Source organism: Nelumbo nucifera, chromosome 3, assembly GCF_055504915.1.
Source record: "Nelumbo nucifera cultivar China Antique chromosome 3, China Antique-T2T, whole genome shotgun sequence".
NCBI classification, from domain to species: domain Eukaryota; kingdom Viridiplantae; phylum Streptophyta; class Magnoliopsida; order Proteales; family Nelumbonaceae; genus Nelumbo; species Nelumbo nucifera.
This window is the reverse complement of record NC_142651.1, coordinates 62,764,937-62,787,754: the sequence shown is the minus strand read 5'-3', so window position 1 is coordinate 62,787,754 and position 22,818 is coordinate 62,764,937. Positions and strand designations below refer to the sequence as shown.

General features: G+C 36.4%; 1 protein-coding gene across 2 annotated transcripts; it reads left to right on the top strand.

Annotated features, from left to right (window-relative positions):
• Positions 1–2,943: 2,943 nt before the first annotated feature.
• On the top strand, positions 2,944–22,497 carry LOC104609432 (uncharacterized). Of its 2 annotated transcripts, none has more exons than XM_010275749.3 (5): positions 2,944–3,082; positions 3,564–3,853; positions 3,954–4,032; positions 10,836–10,954; positions 22,011–22,497. In XM_010275749.3, exons 2-5 carry the CDS (start codon positions 3,599–3,601, stop codon positions 22,248–22,250), a joined length of 693 nt encoding a protein of 230 aa, XP_010274051.1. In that variant the 5' UTR covers positions 2,944–3,082; positions 3,564–3,598; the 3' UTR covers positions 22,251–22,497. The 2 variants fall into 2 exon arrangements, with proteins under 2 accessions (XP_010274051.1, XP_010274050.1); XM_010275748.2 differs by having other exon boundaries at positions 2,976–3,220.
• The last annotated feature ends 321 nt before the right edge of the window (positions 22,498–22,818 follow it).

The following is a 22,818-nucleotide window of genomic DNA, read 5'->3' as shown; positions in this document are numbered from 1 at the left end:
GAGGATTCTTCTGTCGTGAGAAACAAAACATTGATGAGCACAAGTCGTTCATGATGGTGGCTATGACCACCGACTGGTACAGATCTCGGACTTGAAGGGCTTCGACGTTGAACATCGCCAAATAGTCTCTTAAGCTCTCTCCTTTCCTCTAATGCACTTGTATGAAGCTGGTTGAGGTCTTCCAGTGCCTCTGCGCTTCCAACAGCTCCCAGGAGGCTAGGGGTCGTGATGGGAGTGAGGCATACCAGGTTCTAGCGACTCTATGAAGGATTCGACAAAAACCTTGCACCGGAGGCGCTTAGATGAGCCGTGGGGCTCTCACAAAGACCTTTGAGATGATTGTTAGGGTATGAGGCCCCATCATACTTCTCGAATTGAGGTGGCCGCCTTCTGACTAGGGGGATCTTGTCCACAATCTCCTGCAAAATGATGGGCTCTTTTGTGAGGTGTTGGTCGTGGTGTGGTTCTATTGGCTGGGCCGTCGGAGAAGTTGCACTACAGTCTGCTTGGCTGTGTTCTAGTTCATCCAATCTTTCTCTTAGATCTCTAATCTCAGCATCTCAGTCTACTAGTAGTGCACTTATGGACTTCTCCGCTTTCGTAGATGCTTTCCGGTCTCAAACCAAGTTGGATTCGACTATCGAGATTACGAGCTGTTGCAAACGGTAGCAGAGCCATTCTCTCACCGGAGTGGTGAGTTTTACTGTGGGCTTCGTGTTCACGATGCCATGGTGGATAATCAAACTTTTGAGATGGTTGGGGACGCCCATGGTCTGATTGGGCCCTTTGTTGGTCTGCGTGGTACCTTTTGGGGCCATTGGTGTGAGGATCAATCACCGTAGGCACTTACATGATAGGGCAAGTGGCTAGGGGATCTTGTGCTGGCTGCCCTAGTGTTTTCATCATGGCAAGGATGTAATCAACCTTTTGCTACATGGTGTGGAACTGTGTAAGGTCAACTGCTATCTGAGGTTGGGGCTCTCGAGGCGGAGAGCTACGGATTGAGTGGGATCGTTGAGATGGGGAGCAAGCTCTAGAGCAGTTGAATGTGTTCTTTGGCATGATTATTTTTCAGTGTATAGTAAGAGGTTAGGGAACTGGCTTTTGTATGTATCTCATAGATGACGCCAATATGATGCTATCCAATCCGAGGTGTTTCGATTTGTGGACAAAGTCAAATAATCCTACCAACTGGATGAGGCCGAGGTGGAAGGTTGAAGCAGCAGACCGAGATATGCAACCACAAGAAGAGTCAAAGGACCAAGGAGTTATTCCCCGGATAGGCACTTTGATGCTCAAGTTGGTAGGGTAAAGGGTTGGCCGGGATGAGTAGGTTGAGATGATGATAGTTCCGAGCCGAAGAGGTCGTCGAGATGAGGTTATCCGCTGAGGTCTTCGTGGAATTCACTTTTCCCTGGTGGAGTCCGCTTCCTTGCCCGTATGGGGCACTCCTTCATGGTCACGCTTTTTTGTCACACGGTTAATGCTGACGCGATCTAAAGAGGGCAGCCATGGAATCTGCCACATGGCGCCCTTGGCCAGCTCGACAATCACCCAAACAAAAATAACCATAATTAATGTATAGATATAAAGCAAGTGTATATTCTAATGGTATATGTGAAGAGATATATTACAATTAATATAATGGGATACATATAAATCATACAATTTCGTTGATAATGTATCAATCAAGAGTGATAGAACATATTATATTTATTTTTGCAAATTAATACATGCACAAAAGCTATTATTATATTATACATATGCAACTATTATATGTAAAAATATTATATCATTTATTTCCTGTTTCACTATTTTTAGTTTTTATCATTTACAAAAAAGTAAAGAAAATTAATTTCCAAATGTTTGGTAAACAATGATTTTTATTTTTATAAACAATAAACATGTTATTATAAAATTTAATTAAAACTTCAATTAATAATTTATAAAAATATGATCTAAAAATATAACAAATATATTAAAATTTCTAAGATGCATATCATATGCAAATTCATAGTTTTAAATTACTAATCTAATTATTCTATTGTTAATATATTTATTTATATAAATTATATGAAATAAAAAATATTTCTTGATGTGAAAGTAAATTAGCGCATTTGACAAATTCAATTTACATTATATTTCTCAAGTATTTTATAAATAATATTTTTATTTTTGTAAATATTAAATATGTTGCTATTTAATGCAAATTAATATATTAATTAATAATTTATAAAGATTTTGAGATACATATCGTGTTCAAATTTATAAATATTATGTACTAAAATAATTATTCTATTATTAATATTTTTTATTTTTATAGATTTATTGACATTAAAAACAATATTTTGATATAAATGTGGACAAGAGCAATTATTTATTCTATTAGTTTATAAAATAATAGCATTTACTTAACTTTTTTGTTAATATTAAAATTAAAAATAGTAAAATAGGAAATAATTGATATAATATTTCACCCACAATAGTTGCATATGTTTTGTGCCTTCAACTTGAATAGAAAATAATATAATAATAGCTTTTGTGCATGTATTAATTTGTAAAAATAAATATAATATGCTCTATCACTTTTGGTTGATACGTTATCAACAAAATTGTATAATTTCTTTATTAATTGTAATATATCTCCTAACATATAACATTTTATTATACATTTATTTTATTTCTATATTAATTATAATTATTTTAACTTTAAATAAATTGTTATTAATATATTTATAAAATTTATATGCATTTTTTTATCATATTCAAATGTCTTCATGTTTTTTCATTAATATCCATGCATTTTCAAGATGTATCTATATCCGTATTCATATCTAAGTGATGGGCCGAAACTTTAATCCCTTTGGGCTGAAAGTATTAGTCAGGCTTTGTTGTAAAATTTCGGGTAGGATGCGCGCTAAGGCCGGGCCTGAACACATACCCTATGCGGCTATGCCTACGCCCGGAAAATTTTCGGGCTGGGAAGTAGTAAAAGTGGATCGTTTTCTGGATTCTGGTTTCGCTCTCGTGGCCGAAAGGCCCGAAACCAACTACGTAGGCACAGAGGTCCTTTGAGTTTGAGGTCGTCTCTCTGTGCCTCTCTTTCTCTCTCTCTTCTTACCCTCGTCAAGAGGAAACTTTCTGATTTCTGTCGACAAAAAATCATAATTTTCTATTTATTCCGACTTCTTCGTACAGAGAATTTCTTTTTATTTTTAAGGTACGATATGGGGTTTCCGATTCTTATTTTGCTAATTTTTGGTTAACAATCCTTATTTTGCTATTATGCTTACAAATTCCTGTTCATGATGATCGATTAGGATTTCTTCTGTTCTAGTTATTGTGCGTTTCTGGTGCTGCCTTGCTTAGGTTTCTAATATATATTCCGATTCTTGATTTTTTCTTCTTGTTTCTTTTTGATTTCTTTTGGTAACGACTATGAACTAGAAAGGAAATTGTGGGAAAATTATGAAAAGAATATCTTTTAGAATTATTTTAGGAGAGATAGAACTGGAATGCCACTCTAGTTTATGAGACTGAGTTTGCGTATTTTGGATGTCTAGGCTTCTAGCCTACAGCGAGAACTCATAGATATAGTATGAGCACATGTGGGTCGAGACGACCTCTGAAAGGATACGTGAGGGACACTCGGCGAAGGAAGATGGTACTGGACGTGGACCTCAACGATACACCTCCCGGTGAAACTAGGATTCAAGCGGAGATATCTGCTGGTCTCGATCATCAGGAAATAGGAACTAGTCATCGAGGGAGAGGGGTTCTACCACCTGCTACGATTGATGTTGAGGCCATTGATGATGAAGTTGTGATATCGTCCCCCAGGAGCTTTGCTGAAGTATGCTGTATTCATGTATTTGCGAAAATTTAACGTCATAGTGATAATGATCTACTTTGAAAAAACAACTAAGTAGTATATGCGTTTTGGATTCTGGTAGGCTAGGAACAAGTCCAGGAGGAGTCAAGGGGTAATGGTAATTCTTGACGAAGATTCAGAAGTTCATCAAGGTCACTCGGGTATTTTTTTCCCTTTACCTCCAACATATGAATGCTTTATTGAATCTAGAGGTACAATATTTCGGCATCTAGAATTATTTTATTCTTCTTTATGAGAACAGTCATGTTTGATTAGGTGATTAATCTGTCTTGCTTGTGTTTTTACATTTTTTCTCAATCTTGCTTGTCTGTATTATTTTGTTTAGTTGTTCATTCTCAATCCCTTGTGGTCTTGAAAGTTAATGCAAAATATTGTATAAGTTTGACTGACAATGTGCAGAAAATTCAAATTAGGTTATATTTAACTCCTTGTTTTTTTGGGTTTAAGCTAAGTACCCTTTATATACTCTTAGTTCTTTTGAAGTATCCTTTATTGAAAGCATTTTACACTAGATGGCCTATTTATTGGATGATCTGGTTTATGGGGGAATGATCCACTTGGGTAGTTCTACCATTTGATTATCTCATTACACTCTTTATACTTACTAGAAAATAGCAGTGTTGGGGTCTATTATGTGATGAAATCTTGTTACCTCTAATGAGATTGAGAACTCCCTTACTAGTCAGCATTGTAACTTTCTGCATCAAATGTAGCATCTAATAAAATGTTTAAGATGCTTACAGATTTGCAGCATGCCACTTTAAGTTGTGTGGGTTTTGCACTTTTGCTTTTAAATTTTTTTTGATCAGTAACGATAAGATTTCATTTGCTTTTAATTTTTTCTGAGAAAGAATTCCATGTAAACCTGGTTTTGTTGTATCTTAGTAATGAAAAAGGCCATTACCCAATGGAGGTCTGAAGTATCTGGGGTCTTGGGAGGGCTAGACTGGGTATGGTCCTAACCCTTGGCATTTTTTTTTCAACAAGGTGGCCACCCTCAGACTTGAACCCGCATTCTTATGCTTGCCAGCTCGAGATTTTACCATTACACTAAGTGATGACCCCTTTGTATGGAGATTATATATTTTTGCATCATGGTATATGCGGTTTCAATTGGATTTCTGAGCATGGTTATACTTTTAATGGGCCACCACACCATAAGGTACATTATGAAAACCATAATACTTTTAATGGGTCATCACACGATAAGCAAGGTCTGGAGTTTGATAAGAGTTTACTGGTTCATTGCATTGAAGCGAGAATTTTCTTTTATCCACAATAAACTTGCTTCCCAATTATGAACGGTTGTGCCTTTTGAAGGTAATGCACAATTTATATTTATGTAGTATTCAGCATCATTAAGAATTTATCCTCAATGCCATCGAGAGGGATGGGGAAGGAGAACCCGTCCTAGACTGATGTGATCATCTAATTCTAGATGCAGTTATCACCCTAATCTTGATTATAATAGCTCATTTTATAGGAAATGCTGAAGACATGAAGGGTAGCTAAGAGAGCTGCTCATAAATGTTAGATCTTAAATGTAAATCTTTATCCAATTTTAGATGGTATGAAGATGTCTTTTTGTCAATAGTCTACAAGTTCAATAATCCTAAAGAGGATTATTGGAAAGAGCAATTCATTTTGGGATTGCCCTATGTTATTTGCAGAAAAGATTAAGACTTATTTAAGAAATGAAGGACATAAAAACTACCAAAATTATACATTTGGGAATCTAATCCAGAAAATAAACCAGGTAGGCATTAATCTGTGCAATGGCCTATGACTTAAGAAACAATTAAGAAAAGAAAAAGTCAAGTTCTAAGAGAGAACTTGGAGATTTTTGTTACCAAATTGGTATAGAATCTACATATGCTCCCACTAAAGCATCCCCTAGAAAGAAGGAACATAAGCCTCAGCTTAGGAAATATCTGAAAGAGAGTCGAAAGGCTAAACCTAAAACCAAGAACACCCCTACTTGCTACAAGTGCCGCAAAAGGGGGCATTATGCCAATAAATGCTACAGAAAAACTCCTAAAAGGGTCAATTAAGTAGAGGAGCTTGAAGAGCTAGAGACTTTTGCCATAGGGGAATCATCATCATGAGAATCTTGTTGTGAAAAAGAAAATGGATTCTATACCTATAAAGACACAACAAGTAGAGATGAAGAGTCTCATAGTCTGAATATGTTAACCTTTGAGGAAGAACAACTCTTAGAAATCATTGAGGATATCTCAGACCTAGATGACAAGAGAAAACATCGACTTGCTGCCCTACAAAATGGAAGAGAAAACCCTAATAAGAAAGGAAAAAATAAGAAGGGACTTGTAAAACCAGGAGACTTGTACTCATTCAAGCAAGTAATGGAGAGAGCTAGAAAACAAATCACTAGACCAACACCTATAGATGACCTGAAAGAAAAAATACATGCTATAGTGCAAGAAATGCAATTACTAAAATAAAGGTAGAATACTTAGAAACTCTCAATAGTGAAGTAGTGGCCTGAAAGCAGAAATACATGCTCTTATGCAAGAAATGCAATTACTGAAAAAAAAGGTAGAATACCTAGAAACCCTCAATAGTGAAGCAGGAACAGCTGAACCAATTGAATTTGTTGGGGAAGATGAAGAATTTGTCTATTCAATAGAAGAAGTTAAATACCAAAAATGGTACTCAAAAATTTCAATGAGAGTAAAAGATTTTAGTCTAACTATCATTGCTTTAATAGACCTTGGAGATGGTATAAATTGCATTAAAGAAGGTATTATTCCTTTTAAATATTTTGAGAAAACCACTTAGCAAATTAGTGCTGCAGATGGTAGGAAGTTAGGGATTCGGTATGATGTCCTAGTGCCCATATCTGCAAACAGGGAAGTTTCTTTAAAACCACGTTTCTTATGGTAAAAGGATTAAAGCAAGAGGTGATCCTAGGAACTCCCTTCTTACTAGCTATTTTACCATTCCGAATAGACTCTATTGGCATCACAACTATCATGGTAGAAGTCCAAGTTACTTATGGCTTTCGTAATAAAACCAAAGTTTCCACTATTGATGTCTAAATCACTTAGAAACCCAAAGATGCAGTTAGAAATTGAAAATCTCCAAAAAAGGATTTAATAAGAAATTTGTGCAGAAATTCCAACTGCATTCTGGCACTGGAAAAAGCACAATGTCGAACCCCCTCATAACAAAGACTTAAAAGTATGTCCTACTAAAGCCCAACCTATCTAGATGAATGCCAGGTTATTAGAAATATGCAAACAAGAAATCCGGGATTTATTAGCCAAAGGCTAAGTAGGTCAAGTAGACCCCTATGGAGCTGCCCCGTCTTTATGTTGAAACTTGAAAATGCTGTAAAAATAGAAAGGGGAGTACCAAGATTATTCATATAAAAAAGAAAGGGGAGTACCAAGATTAGTAATCAATTAAAACCTCTAAATAAAGTACTAAGATGGATTTGTTACCCAATTCCTAATAAGCAGGACTTGTTAAATAGGCTTTACAACAGCATAGTATTTTCTAAATCTGATTTAAAGTGTGGATATCGGCAAATCTAAATGAAGAAAAAGACAGATATAAAGCTGCTTTCACAGCGCCCTTTGGACATTACAAATGGAACGTAATGCCCTTTGGACTCAAAAGTGTTCCTTCTGAACTTTGATGGGAGTTGTGCGGGTAATCCAGGCCCTTCAGGCATTGGGGGGCCTTTAGAGATGAAAATGGTAACATTATTGCTCTGTATTCCGGTCCTGTGGAGCAGGGTGATGTGGCAAAGGCAGAGTTTCTAACTGCAGCATATGGGGTTGAGAAGGCTAAAGAGTTGGGTATTAATAGACTGATCATTGAGTGAGACTCCAAAACTGTGATAAAATGGTTGCAGAAAGGGGAAGGGGTGACATGGCAGTTGAAGAATGATTTCCCAAGACTTAAAGGGATGTCAAGGAACATGTCAATCCAGGTGGGATGGGTTAGGAAATCTGCCAACAGTTTGGCAGATAGTTTAGCAAAGCAAGGGGTTCAAAGAACACATGTTTTGGGCACATTTGTAATTCTGTCCCGGGTCAGCATACTAAAGCTGATTTCTTTCACAACTTCTTGTTGTATCCTAAAGTTTTCTAATTAATGAAATCTTTTCAGAGTTATTGATAAAAAAAATATTTACTCTATACACTAATTTTCTAATTGTATACATAGATGATGTTTTAATATATTCGACTACTATAAAAGCTCATTGGAAACATCTGAGCATATTTCTAGAAGTTATGAGAGGAAGTAGTTTGGCTGTCTCTGCCTGGAAAATGAAATTATTCCAAACAACGATTAGATTGCTTGGATGTCAAATATCTTATAACAAAATGACCCCAATACAAAGGACTATAGAGTTTGTAGATAAATTCCCATATGAAATAAAAGATAAAACTCAACTCCAAAGATTTTTGGGAAGTCTGAATTATGTGGCAAACTACTATAAAGATTTTTTTTTTGAAAAGTAAAAGATCATTAAATTTCATTGAAATCAATAATGATGGGCACTTTTACAACTCACTATTAAATTAGAGCTAGCACAGTAATTACAATTGCGCCCAATACAACTGATCCCTAATTACCCCTTGCTTTGCTAAAGAATCAGCCAATGCCTTAGCTTCCCTTCCCACCCATTGTGTGCTTAGATTCATCTGCTGTGTTAGCCACTGGAACTTCATCATTTCATTTTTATAACACCAAATCACTGAGTCTGGATCTCTTAGCCAACCTATCACCACCTTGGAGTCACCTTCAATCACCAGGTTCTCCAAATTCATGTCTTTTGCAATCTAACACCTTGTAAAACTGCAAACAGTTCAGCCTTTAAAGAGTCTCCAACCCCCACTAGTCTTGAAGAAAGTGGTAGTATGATCCCTTATTTTTTACGACTCCTCCATTTCCCGAAGGACCTGGGTTGCCTTGATCGCTCCCATCAAAGTTTAATTTCAGAGAACCTTCAAGAGGAGGTGTCCACACTGACCTTGTTTTAATCTTTTGCACTGAGCTAGATGCCACTGAAAATTATTTCCTCCAAATATAAAGGAGAACTGTCTAAATAAATCCGGAGTTAGTAGCCAATGTATAACCCTAGTCATTACACAGTCCAAAATTTGTTGTTTGCTCCTCTCCTTTTCTTGAAAGATTCTTGCATTTCTTTCTTCCCATAAGGTCCAAATCACTACTGCTCTAGTGCATCTCCACATTATTTTTCCCTTTCTTTTTGGCCAAGCAAAGATAGAAGGGTCAAATAGTAACTTAATCTCCATTGGCATGTTCCACCTGCACCCAAATAGAGAGAAAAACCAATCCCAAATATCTGCAACAAAGGAACATGAAATTGGTAAATTGTTACAAGATTCACCATCGAATTTGGAAAGAGTATGCCAATTCGGGGAAATACACAAGAAAGGCGTTTTCTTTTGCAGGTAGTCCAGAGTATTAATCTTCTCATAAGCCACCTTCCCAACAAAAGGCTTTAAATTTGGGGGAAATTGATTGACACCAAACTTCCTTAATAGGAAAAGAAAGCGGGGTAGGGAATTGGCAAAGAGCAAGAAAAGAAGAGGCACAGGAAAATAAACCTTTAGAACTTGGACACCAAACTCTTCTATTCGGTTTAAAAGGCACAAACAGACTTTATCAAGAAGAAAGAAAAGTTCTGACAAGTAAGTGACCTCTTCATCCCCTAATCTCTTTCAAAACCCAAAATCCCAATTATGATCCAAAGGCGCCTTCTTTCTTACTTATACAAGGTGCCTTCTTTCTTACTTTCAAAAGGCGCACACATGGTGTGCCTAGGTGTGCACCTGATGCGCCTTACGCCTCAGCCCAGGCGTGTGCCTTTTTAAATTTTTATGCTTTTTTGCTTTGTTTGAACCTAGTGGCTGGGTCGGGGGCTCTGCCCCTAGACTCTTGACCACGCCTGGGCTGAGGTGTATTAAAATTATATTTTTATTATATTGTGTTTCAATGATTAAAGCTTGTAAGGTGGACAAGAAAGTGGATATTAATATTACGATGTGGTGATTAATAAGGAGGTAGAGGTGAGTAGAAGTTGGGGATTTGGTTTCTAGGTGGAGAGGAGGTAAGTAACCTTTTTTTTTCTTAGTTTTGTACCTTGTTTTTGATGTTTTTATGAGTGTGGTGTATAGAGTATGTGTTGTAAGGAAGATGATATGATGTTATGTACTTCCTACTTTTGGATATATTAGTGATGGATCATCACCAGAGATTGTATCTTTCTTCTTTCTTTTCTTTTAATGAAATTTCTTTTTCTAAAAAATTATAAATGGGCCTTGCAGATCAATTGAAGCTTAGGAGAAACTTTCTTTTATCTATGAATCTATTTATCCTCCAAGAAGGTGCAAAAAGTGTAGGTTTTGAAGGACATGTGTGGTATACACCTCATAATGCTGAAATATCGTTTTTAGACGGTAGAAGTTATTAAATAATCATGTACAGGGAGACAATGCAATATCTTTACAGTCTTATTAACAGTCATTGTTTTGTAAATAGAATACAGTTCACACACAGAGTTGTGCAGCTATGGAAGTGATATATAATATGTAACACAGTAAAGCCCCCATTGTGGTTGGATGGGGGAATTTGCACATTGAGGGCAATTGCCGAACTATTTATATTGCACTATTTGATATTTTTATTCCCTAATTGTTATTGGTGAGCAACCAAACTTGGTTTTGCAAAGGGCATTTTATGGAAAAGTCTTGTGAAGAAGTACTTTAGTAATATTTGTGCAACCAAAAACACCCTTTTTTTATTACTTTCTCTGTATTTGCTAAGATGTTCTTATTCCATTTTTTATTCACGTATTTTCCATGTTTTAAGCCTCTCTCTTTTTTTTGATCAATCATGTTTTAAGCCTCTCTTAGATCCATTTTCCTCGTTATGGTCCTTGTAGAGGAACCAATCACTCAGTTGGCTCTTAATAGCTACAACAAGCGCAGAAGAGTTCCATCAAACCAGAGAATTATTAACTGTGAGCTTTACATAAACTTGGAAGGCAACCACAATGCAAAGGTATTAGTAACTTAGACCTTTTATTAGATGTATATGACATTATCTTCTTAATCTTGCATGCAATTGTACTTTATCAATCTTAACATGTATTCTTGCCTGGTAATATGCCTCATTCATTCCATTTTTTTGTATGAAGCATGTAAGTTGAGTTTTTTTGAGGATGGTCCATGAAAATTTTATTTCTTTTCAAGGGTATTCTACAACATGAATGTTTTTGTTTTTATTTGTTTGTTTTTAATCACCACATCAGAAAAAAAGTATTGAAAAATGTTATTGAATTTGTTTTTGTTTTGAGAAGTAAAAACAAGTCGGTTTTGTTTTATCAAAATAATGGTCTAAAGAAACATGATATCAATCAGTACATGAAAACATGTTCTTTAAACCAAAAGTTCAAGAGCATCTTTTTTTTAGATTTGAAACAAAAAACACTTATGATGAACATGTTTTTGTTTGTTTATTTGCTTTGTGAACCAATTTTTTTCAAACCAGATGGTTTTGATTTGTTTTTGGAACTCACAAGTCATAACATGAAAAACAATGCACCAGAATTTTAAAAGTGCAAGGGGCAATTTGTGCCCAAGGCGCAAGGCGAGGTGTGTGCCCTTTTTGAATAAAGGCGCAAAAATACAAAACTGCCAAAAAAGAAAAATTAATACTAAACATAATATTAGTTAAACATATAAACTTAAATTTTAAAATAAATATTTTAAAATTCTATTACCTAAAATTAAAATACATAAACATAACATGTAAAACGTATTAAAATGAAAATTAAAAATAAGACCAAACATTACAAAACATATTCGAGCATATAAAACCCTCAGTCTCTTGTTTTTTCCTCAATTGTATTACTTCAAATTGCTAATGTGATGTAAAATTTCTTGCATTCCTGATTCTACGAGCCGTCTTTATTCCAAGTCCCTCAAGGCAAGCCCAAAGAAGTTTGTGTTAGCGTCTTAAATTCTTAATCCCTACACAAAAACAAAAAATAATTTTATAATTTTTATTGCCTTTTAATAAGATATTTTATTAGGATTAATGAATGAACAACAATAGAAAATACGGGGTTATGAGCTGGCTTTGTTAGGGTGTTAAATTCTTAATGCCCACACAAAAACAAAAGTGATTTAAATTCTTACCCCCATTTGCTAATGTTCATTAATTCATCCTAATAAAATTTCTTCTTAAAAGGCAATTAAAATTTTAAAATCATTTTTGTCTTTGTGTAGGGATTAAGAGTTTAAGACCCTAACAGAGTTTAAGACCCTAACATGGACTTGTTTAGGCATGGGGGCTTGGCTTGTGGTTTGGGGGCCCTAGGCCTAGCTGCTAGGTTCAATAAAGAACAAATAGTGCAAAAAAAACACAAAAGGAGAGAAAAAAGAAGAGTATAAGATAGATTACCAGTAGTGCTAGGTGCCAGCTAGTTGGTTGGTGAGGTCTCTGACTGGTTGTAACAGAGACTTGGGATTGCATCTTGCCTACACCATGGTTTGGGGGATGGGCTACCCCTTGTTGAGCCACATGGAGCAACATGAAAGAAAAAAAGGGTGACCAACAGTCACTTGAGAGGGAAAAAAAGAGAAGCACCACATCCTCGTCCACTCGCATCTCCAAATAAGAAACTCCATGTTACAAAATACAAACATCAAAAAACATTCTTCTCTTTAAGCCAACTAGAAATAATACAATATTGCACCTGTGACAAACCTTGCTCAAGTTGCTCAGGTATGATCTTTGTTCTTTTCAGCCTTCTTACCCAGGTGTGATCTTTGTTCTAGAAATTTTGTAAAATTTTGGTAACAAGTTTGGGGGGGGGGCAACCTTCCTTTGAAAGATAAATTCTTTTCTTTGTTTGCCCTTTTGTGATATAAAGATGAGCTTGTGTCTACTTTTCTTGTTCCTTCAAGTTCAAGAAGTGATTTTGGTTGGGATCTGGGCTTGAGAAGGGGTGTTAGGGATTCAGAATTAAATGATGTTTTGGACTTGCTTCATATCCTTGATGGATTTTTTTGGATCCCTCGAAACTTGATAGTTATATTTGGACTCTTTCCTCTGGTGTCTATTCTTGTGCTTCTTTCTTCAAGGCTCTTATTCAACGTTTTGATTCTTTGGGGCGTCCATTTCCTGTGGAGGAGGTTTGGAGCAATCCCATCCATCCAAGAGTTGGAGCCTTGGAGGTTTCTATTGGGAAGTTTTCTTAGAAAGAATTGATACTTGTGATCTACTCCAAAGGAAAAGAACTAATTGGTGCTTATCCCCTCACTGGTGTGTTCTGTGTTTGGGTGTAGGTGGTCTCTCTTATCTAATGTGAAAAGCTTGTTTGCCTTTACTTTCTTTAGGTGGCCAAAGAAAAGGGGAAGAGTGCTATGGAAATGTCTAAGGGCTGCGGTCAGCTGGACCATTTTGGAAGAAAGGAACTCATGATTGTTTTTAGAAAAGGAAACAAGTAGAGAGGTAGTTATAGAGACCATCATGGTTATAGTGGTACATCGGGTAAAGTCTTTGGGGATTTTTGCTGATTTCTTAGCAGGTGACATTATGAGAAACTGGAAAGAAGTGGCTAGTTTAGACTATCGTAAGTACAAGCCCTCTTTGATCTCCACCAATGAATGACTACATCAAGCTAAACTTTGATGCGAGTAGTGCAGGTAACCCAAGTCCCTCTGATTATAGAAGGTGTTTCAAGGCTAGTAGTGGATTGGGTGCAAAAGGCAGTGTTGAGAATACTTGGGAAAGGGTGTTTTGGTCATTTTCTTATCCTTTTGTATTTGGTCACCAAAGTAAGGGCTTTCTTGTATTTTTCTTTATAATATAAATGTCAAGTTTGAGTGTGAACAATAACACACCTCTAATTTGAAAGACTCCACACCTTTTCTTCTTCTTCCTCACCTTTGTGATTTTGGAAGATTTATTATTATGATTTTTGCAACCATTTGGAGCCTCTGCGATTTATTGTGAATTTTTCAAGAGACAAATTCTAGAAATTCCTGATCTGATGTTGATTCTTGTCTAGCATTTTTAATGAAGTTTTCTGATACAAAACCTAGACCTTTCGGGCCATTTTACTTTTGGGGAATGGTGGGAAGTGGTCTTGTATATTTTTAAGCCCTTAAGAATTTTTGGGAGATTTTCTTCTCCTTTTGTAGTCGATATTGTTGCTAACCAGTTTTTTGGATCCTTCTGTCTCTTAATCGTGTGGTGACCTGCTTCCTTGGGTCCTTTTGTTCTAGTTTAGTGTTGAGATCCTTTTGGTTGGTGGGAAAGTGTTTTTGTTAATTTATGGAATTATCAAAGGATATACATATGTGTTCTAGTGTGCTCCCAGGCAGTCCAGATATTTTTAGTGGTATGATAACCACTGTTAAACTTGATGGGACCATTTTTTTGGAGTGGTCCCCCTATCGACCAAGCTTATCATCAAGGTGGGAGGTAAACTAGGATTCATTACAGGCAAGGAGGTCAAGCTAAAACCTAAAGACCCAAAATTTGCAAAGTTTGAGCAAGATACCTCCCTTGTCATGTCATAGCTGATTTGCTCAATGTAACCTCATATTGCCCGTAACTACCATAGTTTTCAAGGTGCCAAGGCGAGACTAGGCGATAGGGGGCGCCTTGTCGCCTAGTCACCTAGGCAATGGATTTTTTTAAGTGAAAAATACATATCCTAGGTAGTTCCCTTGGTTCCATAACCATCTTTCCTTAATAACTATCCATAATTTTCATAAGAAAATTATAAACTTCATGTTTATGTCTAGAAAATCAACATATTTATGAGAAGAAAAAGAAGAAAGAAAAGAAATTCCAAAAAATATGGGGACTGAACCCCTATTTTTGTCATAGGAAAAGAAGAAAAGAAAAGGTGGAAGATGTGGAGGAAGAAATGTGTTTGATTAGACAAAACTTTAAGTTTTTCCCTTACTTATTGGTTCAAATTTTGAAGTCTTTGAGGGTTTAATACAGCAGTTAGCAATGTTTGTGTTGATTAAACCCTAACAAATAAGAAAATAATAAAAAGAAATTAGTTTATAAACACAAAAATGAATATTTTTGTTTAATAATGTCTTTTATAATTATAATCTCAAAAACGTAACAATATAAAAGTATTTTATAAGACAATATACAAAACTACTAGGCGACTGGGCGAGGTGAGCCTCCAAGGACGCCTTGTCACTTAGGTGTTGCCTAGGCGGCGTCGCTTTGACAACTATGGTAACTACATGTTTATTTCATCTGCTAAAGATATTTACGGTAGGGTTGTTGCCACCTATTCCTAGTTTAACAATACTGTTAGTGTACTGGTTTCGGAGAGAGGTTTGCAATATGCTTTAGGGGGAGAGATTAGTGGCCACATATTTTTTTTTCTCTGTAGCCTATTTGGAAAGAAATGGATCACTTGGAAGCTTTAGTATGGAAGGAACTTGAAGATTGTAGCAATACCAATAACACATTGAAGAGAATAGAGTTTTTGATTTCTTGGTCGTATGGAATCTTAAGTTTTGGCTTAACTAGGCAACATATTCTTAGTGCCAGTATTGTCACTCTTGCTTTTTCTTACTCCCTTGTACAAGGGGAGGAGAGTAGGACCGCCATGATGCAACCTCCTGTAATTGATCACTCTGCCTTTATATCATCTCGATCCAAACAAAGTACTAGTAAGCACCTTGTTACTAAGAAGGTTGGGGATGTGATACGCGATTATTGCAAAAAGTAGAGACATATTAAGGAAAGGTGTTGGAAGCTCAATCCTCATTTAAAATTGGACAAATTCAAAACAGGAGGTTGGGGCATCCTATTGTAGTTCGAAAAAGGGTGGGGCATCCTCTTCTGCTTCTAGTAATCCATCTAGTTCGTATGCTAAGTGTACTGCACTTGCTTGTTCCACATCTTCTAGCCCATGGATTGTAGACTTTGGGATTTTGGGGCTAGTGCCCATATGACTGGTATGCCTTCGCATTTTACTTCATATAAATTAACTTGGGGAAGGGTAAGATTGCTATTGCTTATGGATCTCAAACTCCTATCTTGGGTAGGGTCAAGTCAAACTTACCCACAACCTTTCCCTTGGATCTGTTCTTCATGTACCTCAATTGCACAAAAAATTGTTATCGGTCAGTTCTCTTACAAAATCCCATAATTGCTTCATGACCTTTTTCCCTACTCATTGTGTTTTTCAAGACTTGAGCATGGGGAAGATCATTAGAAGTGGGAGTAAAGTTGATGGAGTTTGCCTTTTTGATGGAACTTCAAAGCATGGGTTATCGATGAGAAAATGTCTTTTGTAATTATGACATTGTCGTCTTGGTCATGTCTTTTAATTCTATAAAACTTTTGTTTCCAAATTTGTTTTGCCAAGTGTCAAAATTGGATCCTGAATATGAAGTTTGCCATTTATCCAAAGAATGTGGAACCACATATTTTGCAATTAATAGAAGAAATATTACTTTTCATTTGCTACATATTGATGTTTGGGGCCCATTTCTATCCCTTGCATGGGTTGGTGTGATACTCCATGCTCTTCATTGATGACAATAGTTGGTATACATGGCTCTAGTTTATGAAAAGCTAGATGAGGTTCCTATGATTGTTCTAAACTAAATGAATATGGTGGAGACGGTTTGAGAAATTTGTTAAGATAATAAGATCTCACAATGCCAAAGAATACTTTGACAACCATTTGTGTGGGTTTTTTAATGGTTGGGGAATTATTCATCAGAATTCATGTAAAGCATACCCCACAATAGAATGAGGTTGCTGAGAAAAAGAAAAAACATGTGGTTGAAGTTGCTTGAGGAAATTGTTCCAAACTCATGTTCCCACCTGTTTTTGGAGCGATGCTGTTGAGACGACTACGTATCTCGTTAACTTGCTTCCATAAAGGGTCCTTAATCTTCGGTCTCATTAGCTTCTCCTCCTTGATGAACCTCTCTTTAATTTTCCCCTGAGAGTCTTTTATTGTGTTTGTTTTGTTCATAATGTGAGTCCTTCCCGACATAAGTTTGATCCTTAATCAATCAAATGTGTATTTTTTGGTTACTTGAAAGGCTATAGATGTTTTTATCCTCACTTTGTAAAGAAAGAGATATGTTTCTAAGTATGGTACTTTTCTTGGGTCCTTTTTCCAATCATCTTGTCCTTCTCTTCATGGTAGAATGTAAGTGAAGATTGGACTCCCTTTTGTCTTCCTGTTTCTGTCCCCATACCTCCTCTTTCTTCTCATTCTTGTAACAATGGTATTCCTTCTCTTCCTCCTATGTGTTGGCCTTGGTCATGGTAGCAGTTCTTCATAGTATAGTAAGAGGGTGGCTCTTGAAGATGAATGCCCATTAGTATCTGATCTCCTGGACTTGGGTAATCTTGATTCTGTTATTGATTTTGACCTTGATCTTCCTATTGCCATTTAGAAAGGAAAGAGGATATGCACCAAGTATCCCATTACTGTGTTTTATGATGCTCTTTCACCCTCCTATTGTGCTTATATTTTTGCCATTTCTTTTGTTTTCATCCCTTGCAATGTTGCAGAGACAATGCAACCTCCACTGGAAGCTATGAACCAAGAGACGGAGGCCCTACTAAAGAACCATGCTTGGGAGATTGTTCTTTGTCCCAAGAATAAGATTCCTATTAGGTGTAAGTGGGTGTATACTATTAAGCAGAAGACAGATGGTTCAGTTGAGAGGTACAAGGCTCAACTTGTGGCCAATGATACACTAGACCTATGGCATTGATTATGTGGAAACCTTTGCTCTGGTTGCTAAAATGAACTCTATTTGTGTGTTCATGTTTGTCTCTTGTTGCCCACTAATCTTAGGCCTTTATATCATATGGTTGTGAAGAATGCTTTTCTTCATGGGGACTTACAAGAAAAAGTTTATATGGATTTACCACCTGGGGTAAGCTTTCTTAACATTGAAGGGAAAGTTTGCTGCCTAAAGAAGTCCTTGTATAGGCTTAAGTAGTTCCCTAGATTTGATAAATTTAGAAATGCTATCTTAAAGATTGGATTCGCTCAATCTCAAGTAGTCTGTAGACCCTACCTTGTTCATAAGGAGAGTTGATGGTAGACTTACAATATTGATAGTATATGCTGATGACATTGTTGTCACTAGTGATGACATCACAGTTATCCTCAGTACTGGTATTTTATCCCTCCCATTTGCTTATTCTTTGGTACAAGGCAAGGAAGGTAGGAGAGCTGCCATGATATAGACTTTTATTAGTGAGCATTCAACCTTTATATATACTAAGCCCAAACAAGGTTCAAGTAAACATGTTAATGAAATGACTGAAGTGGTCATCTGCAAATATTGTAAGAAACCTAAACATACCAAAGATCAGAGTTGGAAGCTAAATCCTCAATGAAAACCTGAAAGGTTTAAGACTGGGAAGAAAGGTAATACTCATGTTATTACTTCTGTTCAGTCTCTTGCTCAGCAGTCCTCTCATGATACATTGGATGTGATGGATAAACTAAGAAGCATTTTGATTCATCAAGAAAGGAGTGGGACGTCTACTTCTACTTGTTCATGCTCTCCTTCCAATGCTTATGCAAAATTAGGTACTGTACTTGCTTATTATACTTCACCTCCTAGCTCTTGGATTATTGACTTGGGAGCAAGTGACCATATGATTGGTATACCATCTTATTTCACCTCATATAAGATACTCTTAAGAAAAGGTAAGATAACGGCTGTCGATGGATCTCAAACCTCAATCTTGGATTTGAGTGAAGTCAAATTTATCGATAACCTTCCACTGAGTTCTGCCCTTTATGTCCCTTAATTGCATAGGAACCTTTTATCTATTAGTTCTCTTACCAAAACCCATAGTGGAATTTATCTTCTTGAACAAGCTGATGTGTTAGAATTTCTTTGGTGACTACTCTCGGTGTACGTGGTTGTATTTTTTGGAAAGAAGAGATGAGGTACCTTTCATTGTCAAGAATTTCTTTGGTATGGTGGAAACACAATTTGAGAAAAAGATTAAAATAATAAGGTCCGACAATGAAAAAGAGTACTTCAGAAGCATCTAAACACTTGTAGAGAAGGTTGTAATTCACTAGAGATAATGTTCTCATGTGCCTCAGAAAAATTGAGTTTCAAAAAGGAAAAACAAACAAGTGGTTGAAGTAGATAGGGGCTTGCATTTTCAAATGCATGTCCTCGACAATGTGATGTCCCGGATTTAGGTAATCTTGAACTTGAGCTCTTGCTACACTTGTTGAATTTGATACTTTACATTCTGATCATTTTGATCTTTACCTTCCTATTACAGTCCATAAGGGTTAGAGACAATGCACAAAGTCTTCATTTATTTATCCCATCTCTAAATATGCATCATATGCTACCTTATCTCCTTCCTATTATGCCTATATCTGCCATCTCTTTTGTTCCTATCCCTGATAATGTTAAAGAGGTAGTACAATTACCAGAATGGAAGGATGCCATGAATTAGGAGATGGGGGTTCTTATAATGAATCAAGCATGGGAAATTGGTCTTATTCCTAAGGACAAGGTTCTAGTTGTAAGTGGGTATACATTGTCATACATAGGGCTGATGGTTCAACTGAAAGGTATAAAGCTCACTTGGTAGCAAAATGATATAATCAAACCTATGAGATTGATTACCGAGAATTCTTTGCTCCTGTAGCCAAAATGAACTACATTCGAGTCATCTTGTCTCTTGTTGCCAACCATTCTTGCCCCTTGTATCAGATGGATGTGAAGAATGCCTTTCTTATGGAGATGTTTTGGAAGAAGTATATATATATATATAGATATAGATATAGATATAGATATAGATATAGATATAGATATAGATATAGATATAGATATAGATAGATATATATAGAAGTATATATGCAATAAGCATCCTAGACGGTCAGATGAAGGTGTGATGCTTAAAAAAATCCCTTTATGGTCTTAAGCAATCTCCTAGATCTTGGTTTGATAGATTTAGAAAGGTCTTAATTATTGGATTCTTACAATTGCAAGCAGATCATTCATAAGGAGAGTTGATGCTTGTGTGACTATGTTAATAGTTTATGTTGATTATATTGTAATTATTGGAAATGATATCATAGGAATTGTTGAGTTGAAGTCCTTCCTTGCTTCTAAATTTGAAATCAAAGATCTTAGAATTCTCAAATATTTCTTTGGAATTGAGGTAGCAAGAAGAAAGAGAGGAATTTTTGTTTCACAAAAAAGTATGTTTTGGGTCTTTAGGAAGTGGGAAATTTGGGGTGCAAACTAGCTGAAACCTCTATTGATCCCAATCAGAAATTGAGAGCTAGAGATGGGGATATTCTTCTAGACAAGGGTGTATATCAAAGACTTGTTGGTCGATTCCTTTACCTCTATTTGACGAGACCTGACATATCTTATGTTGTAAGTGTGGTGAGCTAGTATATGCATGAGGGAATAACTTCTCATATGCAATCTGTTAATAGGATACTTGCCTATCTGAAGGGATTTCCAGGGAAAGGAATGTTGTACTTTAACCATGGGCATTTCAAGGTCGAAGCTTATATTGATGCACAAATTAGGTAGCTTCATTTGATGATAGACGCTCCACCTCTAGTTATTGTGCCTAGGTGGTAATGTGTTATCATGGAGTTGCGAGAAGCAGTCTGTTGTGGCGAGGGCCATTGTAGAGGCTGAGTATAGGGCAATGTCTCATGGTGTGTCAGAACTACTAAGGTTGAAGAACCTATTGTCAAAAGTGGGGATTCAAGCTGAAGTTCTAATGAGATTGTACAATGACAATCAAGCAGCCATAAACAAAGCTCAAAATCCTGTCCAACATGATTGTGCAAAACATTAAACACATTGAAGTCGACATGCACTTCATTAGAGAAAGGGTCATTGGTGGAGAAATTTGCTTACCCTTTGTTAGGTTAGGAGACCAATTGGCTGATTGTTTCACTAAGGGTGTTCCCAAGCCAAAACTTGATAACAGTTTATGTAAGTTTGGCATAATAGATGTCTATGCTCAGCTTGAGGGGGAGTGTTTAAAATGTTAGTCTTTTAATGATTAGAAATAGTTGTTTTTTGTAGGGGCTATTTAATCATATTGTTTCTAGGTGCCTTGTGAGGGGCATTCATGTGATTTTCTCATTCAATATAATTGTTCCTACTTATTGAAAATGTCTCTTCCTCTTCTTCTTCTTCTTCTTCTTCTTCTTCTTCTTCTTCTTCTTCTTCCCTACCTCAACTACTATTTTGATATTTTGATATTTTCAGTTTGGGATATAAGTAGAAATTGGAAGGAGGTGGCAGATTCTACTGTAACAAAGAGCATAATCTGCAAAGAATGGTCTCCGCTGCAAGAAGGTTTTACAAAACTGAATTTTGATGGTAGAAGTCTGGGGATCCTGGGCAATGAGGGGTAGGTGGGGTGTTTAGTGATGAGAGGAGTGATGTTATTGCTATTTCTCTGGACCAATTGGGGTTGGGGACTAAGGGCAGAGGTAATGGTAGTAGTCGAAGGGGTTAGGAGAGCAAAAGAGTTGAATGTTTGGAAACTAATAATAGAGGGGGATTTAAAGATTGTAATGGGATGGTTGATGAAGAGTGGAGTCATGTGGATGATGAGGAATATGACGGCGAAAGTACATTGGGTTCAGAGATCAGCTAATTTCCTGGCTGATGCAATAATCAAGAAAAAGGTGATGAGAGAGACTGTAAATGAAATTTGGGGGGTGGGTGGGTGGGTTGTAGCTCTTAATGATTATATATTCTCATTAATGAAATTTCTGTTATCAATAAATAAAAAAACAAAATTGTTTGGGTGTTTTATTTCATTTAGTTCTCTTGAATTTGTGTTGAACTTTAGGGGTCAATTTGGAAAGAGTACAAATACAAATTTGTACATTGCAAATACATAAAAAATAATACAAAATACAAGGTTTTGTACCCTACATTTTTATATTTGTACTCCTTCCAAACTGAGCCTTATTTTCTTAGTTATATATTGGCGTAATTAGCCCTCATTTAGTTATGGAACTGATTGGGTGTTTTCTTAGTTATTAGACTAAATTTTTTATTATATTTGGCAGAGAAAGAATGATTTTAAATCTCCAGAACTGCCACAGAGTGCGCCACCACCAAAAGAACCCACCTTCAATTGTCCAGTTTGCATGGGCCCACTGGTTGAGGAGATGTCGACTAAATGTGGCCACATCTTCTGTAAGAAGTGTATCAAGGCCGCTATACAAGCTCAAAGTAAATGCCCTACATGTAGGCGAAAGCTGACTATGAAGGACATCATAAGGGTTTATCTTCCAGCCACCAGTTAAGTTGACCATATTGCCAAACAGAAAGAATTGTATAAGTTGGTTTCTTGTTTTCTTTTTTGCCCCTTTTGTCTTTTGGCCCCTTTTTTGGTAGTCTCAGATGCTCAGATGCTGTGTTTGAGCAAATCCCAAGCACAGAGGACAGGTGGGTTCAATTGATAACTTTGTTCATGTCATTGCGCAATCTGTTTCATGTAAAGTTAAACATAGAATGGATAAAAATCATTGAGACATCTAAGTTTTCTTGTTATACTTGATTGCTTAAAAGAGGAAATGCGGACCTGTTACTTGTTTGACATATTGGAGTTCAGGCGTAAACAGTCTGACTTGGTTGGGCTTGATTCCCATACTATTGAACGATTTGATTGGTTTTCTGAAAAGTAACCCTTCCCAGGGTTAAGTTGCTTGTTATAGAAGTGGATCAATATGTCATCATTGATCATGGTGTTTATGGAAGGTGGTTGGGGATATTTGGGGAAAATTCTTCAAGTCTCACCTGGGTTATTTGACAATTACTTGGACCTCCCTTGACCTTAGCAAAACCTTCACCTTTCAAAGAAATATGCAAATA

Bases quoted from the DNA above. Each gene is read 5' to 3' on its own strand.
- LOC104609432 (XM_010275749.3), top strand. From the start codon at position 3,599: ATGAGCACATGTGGGTCGAGACGACCTCTGAAAGGATACGTGAGGGAC. The intron at 3,854-3,953 runs GTATGCTGTATT...GGATTCTGGTAG, and splicing joins CCCCCAGGAGCTTTGCTGAA to GCTAGGAACAAGTCCAGGAG. The intron at 10,955-22,010 runs GTATTAGTAACT...TATATTTGGCAG, and splicing joins AAGGCAACCACAATGCAAAG to AGAAAGAATGATTTTAAATC.